The 15898-nt window shown below is 50.9% G+C and overlaps 1 protein-coding gene across 5 annotated transcripts in view; it reads right to left on the bottom strand.

The window, feature by feature from the left end:
- The window catches only part of AHRR (aryl hydrocarbon receptor repressor), an 80128-nt gene that overhangs the window by 59504 nt on the left and 4726 nt on the right, over positions 1-15898 (bottom strand). For 2 of the 5 annotated variants that reach the window (XM_081825820.1, XM_081825824.1), the window contains exons 2-3: positions 11188-11260; positions 3686-3867 (exon numbers count right to left, since the gene is read on the bottom strand). In XM_081825820.1, the coding sequence (XP_081681946.1) occupies positions 3686-3867; positions 11188-11252 (247 nt within the window). In that variant the 5' untranslated portion in view covers positions 11253-11260. Of the gene's footprint in view, positions 1-520; positions 1105-3685; positions 3868-11187; positions 11261-15898 lie in introns of those variants that run through there. The other 3 variants (XM_081825821.1, XM_081825823.1, XM_081825822.1) reach the window with 2 other exon arrangements.

The following is a 15898-nucleotide window of genomic DNA, read 5'->3' as shown; positions in this document are numbered from 1 at the left end:
TATGCTTCTCCTCTTGCCCCACCTTCTCCCCTTTTGTCAGCCCTCAATTTCCTATTTTGCGAACAGTGAAATTCACAGTCGTGGAAAATCCCACTCTTGTGTTGGAGCAGAGCGGTTGCTAACAGAAGCACTGGGCATTGCCTATGTAAAATCCAGGTAAACAAAATTTCAAAAACCCTGCGGCTTTCAAAAATCCACAAAAGCCAACACTGAAGTAAACATTACAGGCAAATTTTGAGGCCTTATTACCCTTTGAGGCTGAAATTTTCTAGGTCACATCCTTCCCAAAGGTAACATTTTATGGAAGCTTTAATGAAATTAGCTCATCTATTTCTGAGTCAGGAAGCGCAGATTAAGATCCAATTTTTGTAGCCTGACTTTTTTCTAACTGCACAGTGGAAACGAATCCAGGAAAGTTTTGAGAATTTCCTCTAAAATGTACAGCTTGAGGGGGATCACAAACTTCAGAATCTCTGGTAGAAAAGGCATTGTGGAGAAATCAAGTTTGTTGGACCCTCACCGTGACAGTCGCCATGTAGCTGTGAGCTTTGACTGACGGGCCGGCCGCAGGACCTCGAGTTGCCTCTAAAGGCTGACATGAAGGGCGTCCGCTCGCACCAGCGGGAGGCGTGGGGTAGCACCTGGTTAAGAAGAGCTAGGCATTCAGGTCGATACTAGGACAGTGGCCTGAACTCTTGGAAACAGTAGATCGGAGCCTTTCTGAGAACACCAAACCTGGCCTGGCCAGGTACAGCTCGATCCCTCCGGAGAAGAAGTGACCCCGTCCCCTCCCAACCGCCCAGCCAGGAGGTCAGCTGGGCAAGGGTGTGTCCGTAGGAGGAGGTGAACCACCAACCCCACCCAGGACAGCCCCAAACCTAGCCCAAGCTGTCCAAACGGGCTCAGTGGAAGCTGGGCATCCAGAACAGAAGTGCTTCACGAAGCCAAGTCTGGGAACCACGCCTTCGATGAGTCCTGGCACCCACTCCACGGTTCTCCACCACACTGCACGACTTTCTCAACTTCATCACATCACAAACCTCCTGAGAGAGCACCCCTGTGCTACACAGCTCCTAAAATGTTCCAAGTCATCCCAGTAAACCGACCTCAACACCACTGGGGCTCAGAGTGACCACCAAATAGCCCCAGTCATGGGGATGGGGCCTCCCTGAGGGGACACAAGGAGGGGTCCATGAGAGGTCTGTGCAGTGCCCCCATCCCAGTGCAGAAACCTGGGCACAGCCCCTAGTTTCCTTGAAGCCCCCAAGGACCCAGTCATCAGCACTGAGCCCACAGTTAGCCGGGAACGATACAGCCTCAGCCCCACTGGCCGGGTGACTACTGATTTTTAATTTAAAAAAGTAATTCAAAACCCCTGAGATGTTACTCTCAGCTTCTGCTCAGAACACAAGCTGGGAAGAACACTGTCCCACCTTTCAACAAAGTGTGGTACCATCTTCTGATCTGTGGGTTTTCTTGGCCCATCAGACACCCAAGGTTGAGGGCAACCAAGAACACAAATCTAAGATACCGGAGCTTCAAGAGAGAGTCATGAGCCAGACGTGTGGACACTGGGAAAGAGAATGCAGACAACACTCAGACGCGGTGATGAACGTGACCGGCGAGAGGACACAGAAGCCTGTGGTTATGGAGGTTGGGGGACAGGAATCTGCACTACATACAGCTGCCCACAGAGGAAAGAGAGCCATGAGAGGGTCCTGGTGGAGGCCAGGGGAGGGCACCAAGCCCTGTCCCCCGAGGGCCTGGGGATCCCCAGTGCTGCTGGGGAAGGAGCACAGAATCCCTCTGTCCCTGGGGAAGGGGCCCCGACCTAGGAGGCTCCACCTGAGACACAGGACCTGGGCAGCAAGGAGCCAAACCCTTAGAGAGCCTGGGGTAGAGGACTGCCTCAGCACAGCCCACAGACAGCACCTGCCCCTCACCTCCTCTGGGAAGCCCACCAGCCCACAAGACCCTCCTGGCGACCTCCACTGAGGGCCACCCCACCCCATGGCACCCACCATTCTCTGCCACCCTCCAGACTACTTTTTTGCCGCCAGCCATGGACGTCTGGGTGATGGACACCTGGATGGCACCCTTTTAACCCAAAGAAAAAGTGGGTGGTTTAGTGAGGAGGACTGACCTGGGCTGAGTCCTGAGTGAACTCCAGGCTCGGGCTGCAAAATCCCACAGGCCCGGTCGGGGACGGAAGACGCAGGTAGCATGGGGAGGCATGGGGGCACGGGGGAATAGGGATGCCCTAGAGGGGTCCTGGGCATGGCCGATGCCTTGGCTACCAGCCCCCAGGACCAAGCCTGGCTCAACAGATCCGATGGCCATATAGCCTAGTGTGCTCAGCCTCCCACTGAGGGCAGGCGACCTTTACATCATGGCTTGGGACGAGCCTGGACTACCCACAGGGGTCCACGCCCCAGAGCAGAGTGAGGACATACATGGGTGGGCTCCTAGGGTTCTGGGATATGGGATGGAGGTTGAAAGGAAACCCCATGTAGAGCCTTCACACACAGAGCAGGCTCTCCGAGGCCAGCAGTGGTCAAAGGATCTAGGATTCCCACTCCGTAAGAGAAATGGAGGCCAAAGTGGGGGGTTCTTTGGATGGGCCAGTCGGTGAGGTGCCCAGCTGGAGTATCCACTGGGCAGAGTTGTCCACAGGCCCCTCATCTTCCCTCACAATGGGCTCTCTGGAGGAAGTCGGGGTTGGGGGATGGCTGAGTCCTCGGGAAAACCACCCTCCCTCTCCTGCGGGGCTGGAGAAGGCCAGCAACACGCACTGGCTGAGTCACACCTCAGGCACATTTGGATTTACAAGGAGCCCAGGCCTGGCCAGTCATCTCAGTGCAAACTGCTCCCACCAGTGTGGGAGGTGGGACAGACCTGGGTTCACATCGCCCCAGGGCCTCAGCCCTGGCCCACTGTCCTCACTGCAGCCCCAGCATTTTGTTCAGCAACGTGAAGAAGATGTGCAGAATTTGACCCCCAAAGCCTTCAGGCAAAGCATGGACTCTGCTGTTGGCCGCAGCCCCCACCACTCCCTGGTGGCCATACCTGCCCCTTTACACGTTCATTTTACTCACTCCCAAAGACATGTAGTAAGTCATGATTTTCTAAGAAGTTCAGACTTAATTCAAGATGATGGCAACAGTCACAGGCTCTGAAATAGGGTGGTGACAGTCACATTTCTTTCCCCCCAGGAGCTGAGCCAGGCCACAGAGAGAATAAGCCTGGCCCAGAGCATCAGATGTAGGGCAGCACCCACCCACAGCTACTGTGAGGGTTCGACATGCCAGGGACTCCTTGTGCAGAGGGTGCCTGGCTGGGTCACAGCATCCCCAGGACAGGCAAAGCAACAACACGGAAGGTAGGTCGCTCAGCAGTTAGGCTAGCTAATGGGGGAACATGGCCTCCGGAGCTCAGCCCCATCCTGCTCCCCCACGAAGCAGACCTGCCTGGTCCTCTGAAGCCCTGAGGCTGTGCGCAAGCCAACCTGCCCCTCCCACAGAGCCTCTCTGGTTCACCAGCATTCAGGGACTGCTCCTCTAAGTGACCCCCAAAGACAGGGGGTGCAAACCAGCCCCCCAGCAAAGTAGGGTGAGACCCAGGTGAGACCGCGGTGGGCACCGGAGACACCCAGCCGGGCGCACCTGGGCACAGGGGAGGGTCCTACCTTGGAAGAAGCTCTTCACCCTGAGGTAGCTGACGCTGAGACGCAGGACAGAGAGCTTGTCTAGCTTGGACACGATGTCGGGAGGAAGCGGCAGCAGGCTGGCCAGGTGGTCCAGCTCGGCATTGAGGCGGTCCCGGTGCCTCTTGGAAGGGTTTGACTTCTCGGCCCCCGTGGCGGGCCTCCTGCAGGGAAGCAGCCACAGTCAGACTCGGGGCTCCCCACCAGTGTCCGTAACCGCATGGGCTGCAAACCCATCCCCAGAAGTGACCTTATGGTGCGATCAGCTTCTAAATGAAAAAGGTGTTGAGAAGGACAAAAGTCTCTTGATCCTGGGATGCAGGGTGGCTCAGTGGGTTAATCTTCTGCCTTCGGCTCAGGTCATGATCCCAGGGTCCTGGGATCGAGTCCCGCATCGGGCTCCCTGCTCCGCAGGAGGCCTGCTTCTCCCTCTGTCTGCCGCTCCCCCTGCTTTGTGCTTGCTCTCTCTCTAATAAATAAATAAAATCTTAAAAAAGAAAAAAGTCTCCTGATCCTGGGCACACAAGGAAGCAGGGACCCCATTACCAGGAAGGGCACTCAGAGACAGACAGCAGGCCTCTTGGGAACACGGCTGTGAGCAAGCTGTGTGGCTCCAGCACATTTCTTGACCTCTCTGTGCTAACTTCCCCCCCTCAGCCTGTTTCAGGCTTTTTTTAAACAGACGACCTTTTCAGGACCTGCGGTATAGGTGTGACTGGCCTCTCTGGGCTCAGTTTCTCCCCTACACAGTGGGGCTGAAAGGGGCCAAGGAAAGAGTAATAATGGAGGACCCTTGGGTGCTTGGGCACCGTCGTGCCCGCCCCTCGGAGGCCCTGAGGTAATGGGCTGTGCCACTGAGGGAGCTGGAGCCCTGGGTCCCGTCTCCCCTTGCTCCACAACAGACCAGCTCTCCCCCACAAGGGGGATCCCCCGGCCCAGGGCTTCCCTGTCCACCATCCCTGCACAGAGCAGAGCTGACCCCAGACCCCAGCTGCTTCCCAGTGACCTCCCTCATCTGACTCTCTGAGCCCCCAGGATGACCGTCCCCTTCCTCTGACCTTATGTCCCCCTCACAGAAGCAGCTCCTTACAGGCCCTTCCTAAAGGTCACCCACATAAAAGCATCTGAAGCTAAAATGAGTCGGGGGAGGAGGCCGTTGGCAAGCTTGGCAATGGTGTGGCCTGGCTCCCAGGGCCAACCCTCCCTGGGGTCACGGTGCCTGGCAGGCGGGAGGGCTCCTGCTGTTTTTAGGGGCTGGGGTCTCTTCCATCCAGAAGCTCCTGTCACTTACAAGGCTGGTGAGGTCGAACAGTCTGTCTGTGAGAAGGAGGTGCACAGCACAAATCTTTATTGCAGAGTCTGAGGGCCCAGGCCACAGAAAACACACGAAAGCCTGCTGCTCCAGTCCCTGAGGCCACATCTTTGTCTCTCTTTGTTTTGGGGATGCTTTTTTTTTTGAGGTATAATTCACATAACACTATTTCAAAATGTACATTCACAGGGCTGTGTAACCACATCTCTATCAAGTTCCCAACCGTCTCATCACCCCAAATAAAACCCTATACCCATTTATCAGTCTCTCCCTGTTTTCCCCTCCACCAGCCCCTGGCAACCACAAGCGGCCTTACGTCTCCATGGATTAGCTGTTCTAGACATTTCATGCACCTGGAATCCCACAATGTGAGACTTTTTGCGTCTGGCTTCTTCCACGTAACATCATGTTTTCAGGATCCACCTGTGGTGTAGCCCTGGTCAGGACAAGGTTCCTTTTCCCAGGCGTGTGGACAGACCACACTGTGCCCCGCTGTTCCCCAGAGGACAGGCATCTGGGCATTGTGCAGAATGCTGCAGCAAACACTCAAGCTAAGACTTTGTGCGAACCTCACTTCCAGTTCTCTCGGGGACATGCCCAGGAGTGGGCAGCTGGGCCAGTGTGCTCACCCCATTCCACTCTCAGAGGAGCTGCCAGACCGTGCGCCCGCCAACGCCCCCACTGGCAAGACGGAGGGTTCCGTGGTCCACATCCTCGACGACACATTATTTTCCTTTTCCCATAGAACAGCCGTTTGCACAGGAGGGAAGTGGCACCTCACTGTGGTTTGATCTGTATTTCCTTAATGACCAAAAATGTTGAGCATCTTTTCGCAAGTGTCTTCTTTGGAGAAATGTCTACCCAAGTCGTTGCCCATTTTTTCATGGGGTTATTATTTGTCATTTTAATGTTGAGTTACAGGAGTCCTTTATATTGTAGATACAAGTCCTCTACCAGGTATGCTATTTACAAATATTTTGCCCATGTCTTTGATTGTCTTTTCACTTTCTGCTGGTTTTCTTCCTTAACAAGGCACTTGCCCCCAAACCACTCCTGTTACTAGCCAAAATGTAAACTGGCAGAAGGCCTGGGGACAAACTGAGTGACTCCAGTGGGGCTGGCGCATGCTAGCAGGAGGAGAGTCCCCCCCGCCCCAGCCCGTCAGTGAGACACCCAAGGTCTTCCCAGAGACAGGGCACTACCCAGGGCAGGTGTGGGGGTCAGAGAAGGGGAGACAGTGGGAGACAGGCAGATGGCCCCAGCTGAAGTCTCACCTCTGTGTAGGGTTGGGGGGAGCTGCCACCTGCCTCCCCTGACAGCCTGTGCCTGAGAATGAGCTGAGCGGTGACTGTTCCCCACCCCTACCCCAACTCCCACGGGGCGCCTGGGGGAGGGACACTAGCCTGCTGGAGAGATGGATGTTGGAAGAGCCCCTTCAAAATGTCTCACAGCACCAGCTGCCCCCTGATGTATCTCTACCACCCCTCTCCCCAGCCCCATGGGACAGAGTGGGAACCATCCTACCCCATGCCCTCATGCGGGGGAAGCACCCCACCAAGCTGGCCTCACGTGGGGTCGAGGAAGCTCCAAGTCCCTGGGCAGAGACTCAGCAGGAGGGGATGGGGGACGAGAGACCAGGGCCATTAGCAGTGCAGGAAGGCTGGCTCAGACGGAAGCAAAATACAGAATACCTGGAGAAAACCAGGCAATGCTCCCCCAAACTGACCTACAGGACAGTCAATGTAATCGCAATTAAAATGCCAGCAGGACTTTTTACAGAAACTGACACGCTGATTCTAAAATGTACATGGAAATACAAAGGACCAAGAGTAGGCAATTAAAGAAGAACAAAATTAGAGGATGTATCCTTTTGATTTTAAGCTTTCTATAAATCCACAACATTCAAGATGGTTTGGTATTACAGGAAAGATAGAAGTCTACAACAAAGGAACAGAGTAGGCAATCTAGAAACAAACCCACATTTTTGGCCAACTCATTTGACAAAGATATTATGGCAGTTCAACAGGGAAAGAAAGTCAACTGGACACCATGAAAACAAGTGAACACCAGCTCTCACCTCACACAAGCCCCCAAAATTAACTCAAAGTGGATCACAGACCTAATCTACAGTCTACTCTAAAACTTTAGAGGAAAATACAAGAGAAAATCTTTGGGACCTTGGGATAGTCCCAGGACACTTAGAAGACACACCCACACTCAAAATCATAAAAAAAAATTGATAAATTGATCTTCATCAATATTTTTAAATGTCTTTTGAAAATCACCATTAAGAAAATGAAAAGGGGGCCCCTGGATAGCTCAGTCAGTGGAATGTGCAAGTTTTGATCTCAAAGCTGTGAGCTGGAGCCCCACATTGGGCGTAGAGATTACTTAATTACTTAAAAAAAAAAAAAGACAACAAAATGAAAAGGGAAGCCACAGATTGGGGGACAGTGTCCATAAGAGCTTATATCCAGAATACATAAAGAAGTTTTATAATTCAGTAAGAAGACAAACAACCCAATATGAAGAAAGGCAAATTATTTAAACAGACTCTTCACCAGAGAAGATATGTGGACGGTAAATAAGTACATGAACAGATGCCCAGCACCACTCAGGAAGGGCGGACGAGAGCCTCGGGGAGGCTGCCCCACAGCCTGTCAGAGAGCTGGCCAGGAGGCGCCATTCGGGAAGGAGGCAGAGGAGCTGAGGCCCGTGAGCGGCTGCTGGGAACACAGATGGCACAAAGGCTTTGGAGATCAGCTTGGCGGTTCCCTGAAAGTAACTCGCATGTGCTGTAGAAGTCGAAAACCCCACTCCACACAAAGCCTTGTAAGTAAACGTTCACGGCAGCTTTCCTTGTAACGGCCCAAACCTGGAAGCACCTGATGCCTGTCCACAGGTGACTGAACAAAGCGGTGCATCCGAACGCTGCAGCCCCGCTCGCTGTAACCAGGAGCACACTCGATGCACACAAGCAGCAGGTGAATCTCAAGATCATGCCCAACAGAATGGTGTATGATTCCATTTATAGAAAATTCCAGAAACACAAGGCAGGCTACCGGACAGAGCACATCAGGGCTGCCTGGACAGAGGTGAAGGCAGGAACGGCACACAGGGCACTCTGGCTAGGATTCGAGTGTCGGTGATCTTGATTTCGGTGATGTTCCATGTGCTTACACGTGTCAAACCTGACCAGTGCATCTACACATGCACAGTTCCATCTCCTTCAGTTACAGCCCAGTGAGGAGAAAAGTGCAAGCAACGAACACCTCCAGGAGCTATGGTGCCAGCCCTGGAGAGCAATCAGACCCCCACGGGGTTTGGCCTCCAGTTTCCCTAGAACACGTCCCTAGAGAGGTGTTCTGCTCACAAGCACACGGCCGGCAGCTCCCCTGGGGCAGATGGACACACAGACATGCCTGGTGGCCGCTTCCCTGCACCTGGCACGCAGAGCCAGGTGGAGTGGGTGTGCTGGCCCATGTATTGGCAAACATCCAGCGACTGTTCAAGTTACCCCAGGGTCTCTCATCGCCGACCCCCCACCCAGTCCCCAAGCTTAAATGCCCAACACCCTCTCAAACCAGTGAGGAAGAAACCGATTGTCAACAGTGTTAGGAATAAGCAGTGGTCATGGGAAAAGAAGAGACAGATTCAGGCCCTAACCACAAACCAGGAAAAATTCCAAGTGCTTGAAAGTTTAAAATATGTATTAGGGACCCATAAAAGTTTACAGAAAATACTGGAAATTCCCTCATAAGCTTATAGCAGGGAGATCTTCTGAACTGCGATGTAAGATTAATTAGCTACCAGGGAAACGGTTAATAAATCCAACCTCATAAAAATTAATTTTTCCGCATAGCAAAGAACATGATAAGTAAAATCAAAACCGGAGGAAAGTGTTTGACACAGATTCAAGAACTAGTGTGTCTAGTATAGAACTAGCTCCTAAGACTCAAGAAGCACAAAACACAAACAATCTGATAGAGAAATGAGCAAAAGTGATCAACGTAGTTTGGAGAAAAGGAAATCCAGATGGTGTTCTAACCTGACTTACGGGAAGAACACAAATTAAAATGCCCAAAGTCTGAAATGCAGCATGTGCACAGGGCAGGAAGGAGGCCTGTTCCAGCAGAGACGAGCATGCTCAGAATGCTGGGGAGCTGGTGGTGCCCTTCACAGTCCCCAGGGCCCACACCCTCGGACAGAGCAGCCCCGCGGCCAGGAAAGCTGCCCGGGCGGGGCCTGACTCACCCTCTTGCAAGGCAATGACCAGCTGCTGTTCCGTGGGTGCTGGCAGGAGGCATGAGTCTCCCATTACTCACCCCACGGCAGGCAGCGTGCCCCTCCGCGTGTCTGCGTCATTTACCACGTCCCCGAGTCCCGTGGGAGCGACCCAGACGGGCCCCAGGCAGGTGCTGCTGTGTAGGGTCTGCGGCTGGGGAAGCCCAGCTCGGAGAGTCCACCACTTGCATAGTGAGCAGTAAGCAAGCTGCCCGAAGGGAGAGTCCACCTCTTTCCCCAAGTTTGCTCACTCCAAACACAACCCTGAGAGGCAGCCCAGGGAAGGGCGGCGCCAACAGGAACATGCCAGGATGTGTGGCGCCCACAGCGGACTGCTGTCCAACGGTGAGCACGCATGCAAAATGACGCAGGAGGTTCTGGGCGCCACAGGGCGGGCACAGGTGTGCACCCAGACGGAAGGACATCTGTGCAGACGCCGTCACTCTGAACGGATGTGTGTCCACACCTGCTGCTTTATGCAGGAGCCTCTCAGGACAGGCTCACTGGAAACTATTCAAGTGGATGCCAGTGACTGGGCAGGAGGGACCTGCTGGGGGTCTGAGTTTTGAATCAGATGAACATGAGACTTCTTTAAAACGTCAATAAATAAAATGAATTACTTTGTAATAAATGCCTCAAAAACTCATTATCTCAGACCCTGTTATTGGAACAAAAACATAATAAAAGCAGGAAAGTTAGCTCCCTTGCCCCAGATGGCCCAGCACACAGAACATGGTGCACACAGATGTGTCCTGAGGATCTTCTTTCCTCACTCAACATGACAGTGTGTTCACCAGCACAAATCCTGTCCGGCACACACAAGCAGGACTGTGTTCCACCAGAGTGGTCCGCCTGACCCTGGACCCAGTCATGGAAACCCCCAGCCTTCCACCTCGTCAGGGACGCGCTCAGCGTTCTCCTGCCCCACTCTTCACCCACACAGCTGGGGAGGCCCACGGCTGACTCAGGTGACAAACTCACTTTCCAAAGTCCAACCTCTCAAGCCTCTGCTGTCTACCCTCAGGTGGTGGTGGTGGCCACATTCCTGCAGACCTATCAGACTCCTGTAGCCACCAGGGGCCAGGAGGGCAGCCGGGGTCACAGAAACACAGACCCACCTACAGACAGCACTGCTGGTGTGCATCCCACACACAGAGCCTTGTATTCATGTACTCACACTCACTCAGAGCTGTATTACACACACACACACACACCCCTAGAAGCCCAGCCGACAGTGGAACATGCTGTAGGACCCCCACTGGAGGAGCAAGAGACAGCCCCGGGGCACAGCGGGGTAGCTCCAAACCCCCATAATTCCCGCCACCACCGCAGACTTCACACCTGAGTGATCTGAATGCCCCTGGGCCAGTAGAGGGACTGTGTCCAGGGCGTGAGGGCCACCGGTTCCCCTCCCTACTCTGTAAACCTCCTGGAGGCCCCCAGGCAGGGGGAACAAGCCGTGCGCTGTGTCCATCACGTGTGGCAAAGCTCGCAAATGGGCTGTGGTGTGTCCTCGTGAAGACAGACTTTCACCAGGGCAGAGAGGGGCTCTGGTGCTCACTAAAAATCATGGTGACGTTTCAGGCCCCCGTGTTGACTTCTGGCCCAAAGGTGTCACTCGGCTCTGACCACGCCTTCTAATCAAAGTTAGGAAAGCAGCCCAAAGCTATTAACAAAAGCTACAGTGGGCTTCCAGCTCTGCAGCTCACCTGCAGCCCCAGACCCTGGTTCTGCTGCTATGGCTGCAAGTCCCCCTACCCATCAGGAAGACACAGCAAAGCCTCTCCCTCACCCACTTCGTTCTGAAAATTCACTCCTTTTGATGAAAATACAAGAACCTCCCCTTCAACATGAACAATCAGCAAAAACAGAAGACGTGATACTTTACTGTTTCTGAACCGGCTTTCTTCTTTTCCTTCCAGCATACGTGCACTCCCCTGGTGGGATCATCATCTCTGGCCCTACAAGAGAAAGGGAGCATAAAGTTGGTGATGTTGAAGGGCCCCCAGTGTCCACATGACTCCCCAGACCACCAAAGGCAGCAGTGTCAGCTAAGGTCTGCTGTGCTAATCAAGGAGTCCACAGTGACCCCACACTGGGGTCCCACTCCTCCATCACAAACTGATGACCCACTGAGCCTGCCAGTGTGAACCACTCACACCCTGTTTCACTCAGCAGGAAGATGCCAAAGGGCCCAGTGAGGACACACAGCCCTGGCCGTGACATCTCCCCTTTGACCATCAGCGTCATAGTCCCCAAGCCTGACCTGAGGACCCGAGTCACTACACTCGTATAGAGAACAGCCCTGTGCTCTTGCAGTTGGTTCAGAAAGTTTACGGTAGATAAATGTCCTGAGCCTGTCCTCAGAAAATAGAAGCCATTCCATGGCATCCATGAGCAGGACACACAGCTAAGGTACCAAAGAGCAGTTTGCTGCGTCAGGGTTCTCATGGGGCTGTTCCTCTGGCAGGGGCTGCATGTGTCCTCTCTTGGTGGTGTTTGTGGTGGGTCTTCTTCCTCTTCCCAACCCTCCCCTTTATGGCCCTGTGCTTCTGAGCCAACAGGCTTCCTCTTTTGTGTGTAAAATCTCCCACTCAATTCCGCAGCACTGGACTTCTACTTTAGCCACTAACTCGCAGCTGCACCAAGCCCAGCTGAACATACCCACCAGCCTCCCCCAGCAGTGCCGGACATGGCGCCTGTATCCAAGAGGAGGTCCCCAAGGAGTAGCCAAGGATCTGTGCCCTGAGGCTGGTCGGCTCACCCATCACCACTTTTGGATGCACCAAAATCTTGATTTTTCCATGCAGTGAGCCCTCACAAACATCCTGTTTGTGTATATGAGTCCTGTTGGGGTATATGAGCCCTCACAAACATCCTGCAGACCCATGTGCTGTGACCACTCATTGCCAGGCACTGGGCTAACAGACTTGGAGCGGAGCTTAGGAGCCCTTACCTAGTCTCAAGAAGAGGTGTGTGTGTGAAGTGAAATATGTCACGAACGTGCTTTAAATATAAGAAACACACTTTGAATATAAAGACATAAGTAGGTAAAGCAAGTGGACACGAAAATATACGCCATGCAAATAGTAATCAAAAGAAGCTGGGCTAGTTACGTGGGTATCAGACAAAGTAGACTTAAGAAAAAGGAATAAAACCAGGGACAACAACATTCCTTTCTTGGTAATCAATAGAACAAGTAAACCAAAAATCAGGAAGGATTTAGAATATCCAAACAATAACAGACTTGAACTGATTGACATTTATAGAACACTCCACTCAACAACAGCAGAATACGCATCTTTGGCACATGGAACATTCATCAAGATAGACCAAATTCTGGGACTTTAGAACAATCATCAACAAATTTAAAAGAATAGAAATCATACAAAGTATGTTTTGTGACAATGATGGGATTAAACTAGAAAGATACATGGAAAATGTCCAGATATTTGGAAAGCAACCCACTTCTAAATAACGACGGGTAGAAGAGAAAGTCTCAAAGAAATTTAAAGTACTTTGAACTGAATGAAAATGAAAACACAACATATCAGATTTTGTGGGACATAGCTGACCAATACTGTGATGGAAACTGATATTATTAAGCATTTATATTAGAAAAAAATAAAAGATCTCAAATAATCTAAGCTTCCACTTTAAATAACTAGAAAAAGAGAAAATCCAAATCAAGCAGAAAGGTGGAAATAATAAAGAAGAAAAATCAATGAAACTTAGAAAAACAGAGAAAAATCAATGAACCAAAAGTTGGTTCTATGAGAAGATCAACAAAATTGATAAACCTCCAGCCAGACTGATCAAGAAATAGAGAAGACACAAATGACTAATATCAGGAATGAAAGAGGGGTCATCACTACAGATCCCACAGATATTAGAAAGAAAATAAGAGTATACAACTATGAACTCACCTGTTTTTCCCCACTCAAAATCCATATATTGAAGCCCTAATCTTCCATTGGAGGTGGGGCCTTGAAGGAAGTGATTAAGGTTAAATGAGGTCAGAAAAGCAGAGCCCTGATCTATTAGAACAGTTGCCCTTATAAGAAGAGGAAGAGACACCAGGGCTCTCTCTTCACCATGTGTACAGAGGCATTGCAAACCAAGAAGAGAGCTCTCACTGGAAACCAAATCAGTAGTGTTGGGGAAGGTCATCGAGAAGACATGACCACCAGTTGACCTGTGAGCTGGACCCAGGTACTAGGAAGCTCTTCACCGCCCCCCTCCCCACTCTCCTTGGTTGTGGGCTCCACTCATCTTTCCGGCTCCCAGCGGCTGCTCCAAGGACATAGCCTTGGGATGTGCGCGATATACATGACTGAGCCTAGTTGAGGCCTCTTTATAGACTTTTAAGAGATGGCCAGTGGGTACTGGATCCACTCATCTTTCTGCCACCTAAGACAAGCCTTTGTATGTAATTTCTCTTGGCTTATTCAAACTGTCACCTACCAACCTGGAGTGGCCGCCTCTTTCTTGGTCTCTCCCTGCCCTCCACAAACAGGGGCCAGTTTCAGATCACACCTGGGAAGCTCCTGAGGAACTTGCAAAACCAACAAGCAGGCACCTGGATCTTGGACTTCCAGCCTCCAAAACTATGAGAAATAAATGTCTGTTGTTTAAGCCCCCAGTATGGGCTTTTGTTGTGGTAGCCCAAGCAGACGGAGACAAATACTATCCCCACAAATCCAATAGTTTAGATGAAATGGACAAATTCCTTGAAAGACACAAACTACCAAATTCACTCAGGAAAACAACTGTTTGGTCCTATTTGTTTTTCAACAATAAAAAACAAAACAAAACAAAAAAACACCTAGGCCCAGATGGTTTCACTGGTAAATTCTACCAATTTAAAAAAATAATAATAATACCGATTCTCTGAAACCTCTGGCAGAAAACTGAAAATAAAATTGAAAATTGACAACTCATTTATAAGTTCAGCATCACCCTGATACAAAAACCAGACATTTCAAGAAAACTACGGACTGATATCCCCCATGAACATAGACACAAACATCCTCAATCAGACATTTACAAGTAGGATCCAGCAATACAAATAGGGCAAAACATCACCGCAAGTGAGGTTTATCCAGGAATTCAAGGCTGCTTCAACATCCAAAAATTGGTCATTGCAATTCACTACATTAATAAACTAACGAAAAAAATACAATGACCATCTCCTACATGCAAAAAAGTATCTGACAAAAAAAGTATTTGAAGGGAGCTTAATTACCCTGATAAAGGGCATCTACAGAAATGCCTACACTAGCGTCACACCTAACAGTGAAGACCGAGCTCCTCCCCTGGATCACAGACCCTGCATCCCCCTTCCCACTCAGCACCACATGTCAGGGCAATAAGATGAAGAAAAGCAATGCCATAATGTTGGGGAAGGAAGAGACAGAACTCTGCTCACAGACAACATGATTGTACATAGAGAAAATCCAGGAAAGTTTACTAAGACAAATCTCTTATAATAATTGAGTTCAGCAAGGTCAAAGGGTAAAAGGACAATATACAAAAGTCCAGTGTCTCTGTAGACTAGCCATGAACAATCAGAACACAGATTTTTTAAAAGCAGAACCGTTTACAATAGCACCAAAATAAAAATGAAATACTTCAGTATTTCAAGAGGTTTACTATGTGTATAACTGGGGCTCCAAAGAATAGGAGATGAGAGAAAAAAATTAATAAATAGTAGAGATTTGTCCAAACATAACGAAAACTGTAAACTTACAGATTTAAGAAGATCAATAAATGGCAAGTTTAAATTACAGCAAGGCCACACGTACTCGGATTGCTCATAAGCAGGGATCTACAGAACGATCTTAAATGCCCCCGACAGCCACTGGTGCAGAGAAGCAAGGGCAAGCATGAGAGCAGACACCTCATCGGCAAAGTGAGAGACGACACACCCCATGCACACAGCGTTCAAAACTGAAGGCTGGAGGTTTTCTCAGACACACAAAAGCTGAAAGAATTGCTCACCAGCTGACCCACACTGTACGAAATGCGAAAGGGTGTCTTCAGGCCAAAGGAAAATGATACCAGATGGTAACAGGGATCCACAAAATGGAATAGGAGGCACAGGAAACAGAACTGCTGGGTATACACCCAAGGTCTGCTCTTCCAGTTTGAATGTCTTTAGAAGATAGTTGTTTAAACAACAATGATAACCATGTATCGTGGGGTTTGTAACATATGCAGAGGTCAGGGGTATGGCAAGCGCAGCACCTCGGCCAGGACAGGGGGATGGATGCAAGGTGGAAGGTTCCTGCACATTCACGAAGTGGTGTAATGGCACTCAAAAGTTGTGCCAAGTACCCATTTATTGCCTCTAGGCTCCAAATCCACCCCTCCTTGGGAGCTCTGCATGAACGCAAGCCTCTCTTCTTTATAGCACACGGTGTGGTGCCTGCCGGCAGAGGGCCCGGGAGGGACTTGGCAGGAGTAAGAAGCTTCTGATCCCAGGGCTTCAGAGTTTAATTTGTTCCTGCTCACCACCACCAGAGGCCGAGAAACTCAGTGACCTTCTCCACCAACCAGGGGGCTGAACCATACCCTCTCCAAAGAGGCCTGAACCCCAG

The sequence above is a fragment of the Leptonychotes weddellii genome, chromosome 7 (genome assembly GCF_054177405.1).
Source record: "Leptonychotes weddellii isolate Sample4059 chromosome 7, ASM5417740v2, whole genome shotgun sequence".
NCBI classification, from domain to species: Eukaryota; Metazoa; Chordata; class Mammalia; order Carnivora; family Phocidae; genus Leptonychotes; species Leptonychotes weddellii.
This window is presented reverse-complemented; position numbering and strand designations above follow the sequence as displayed.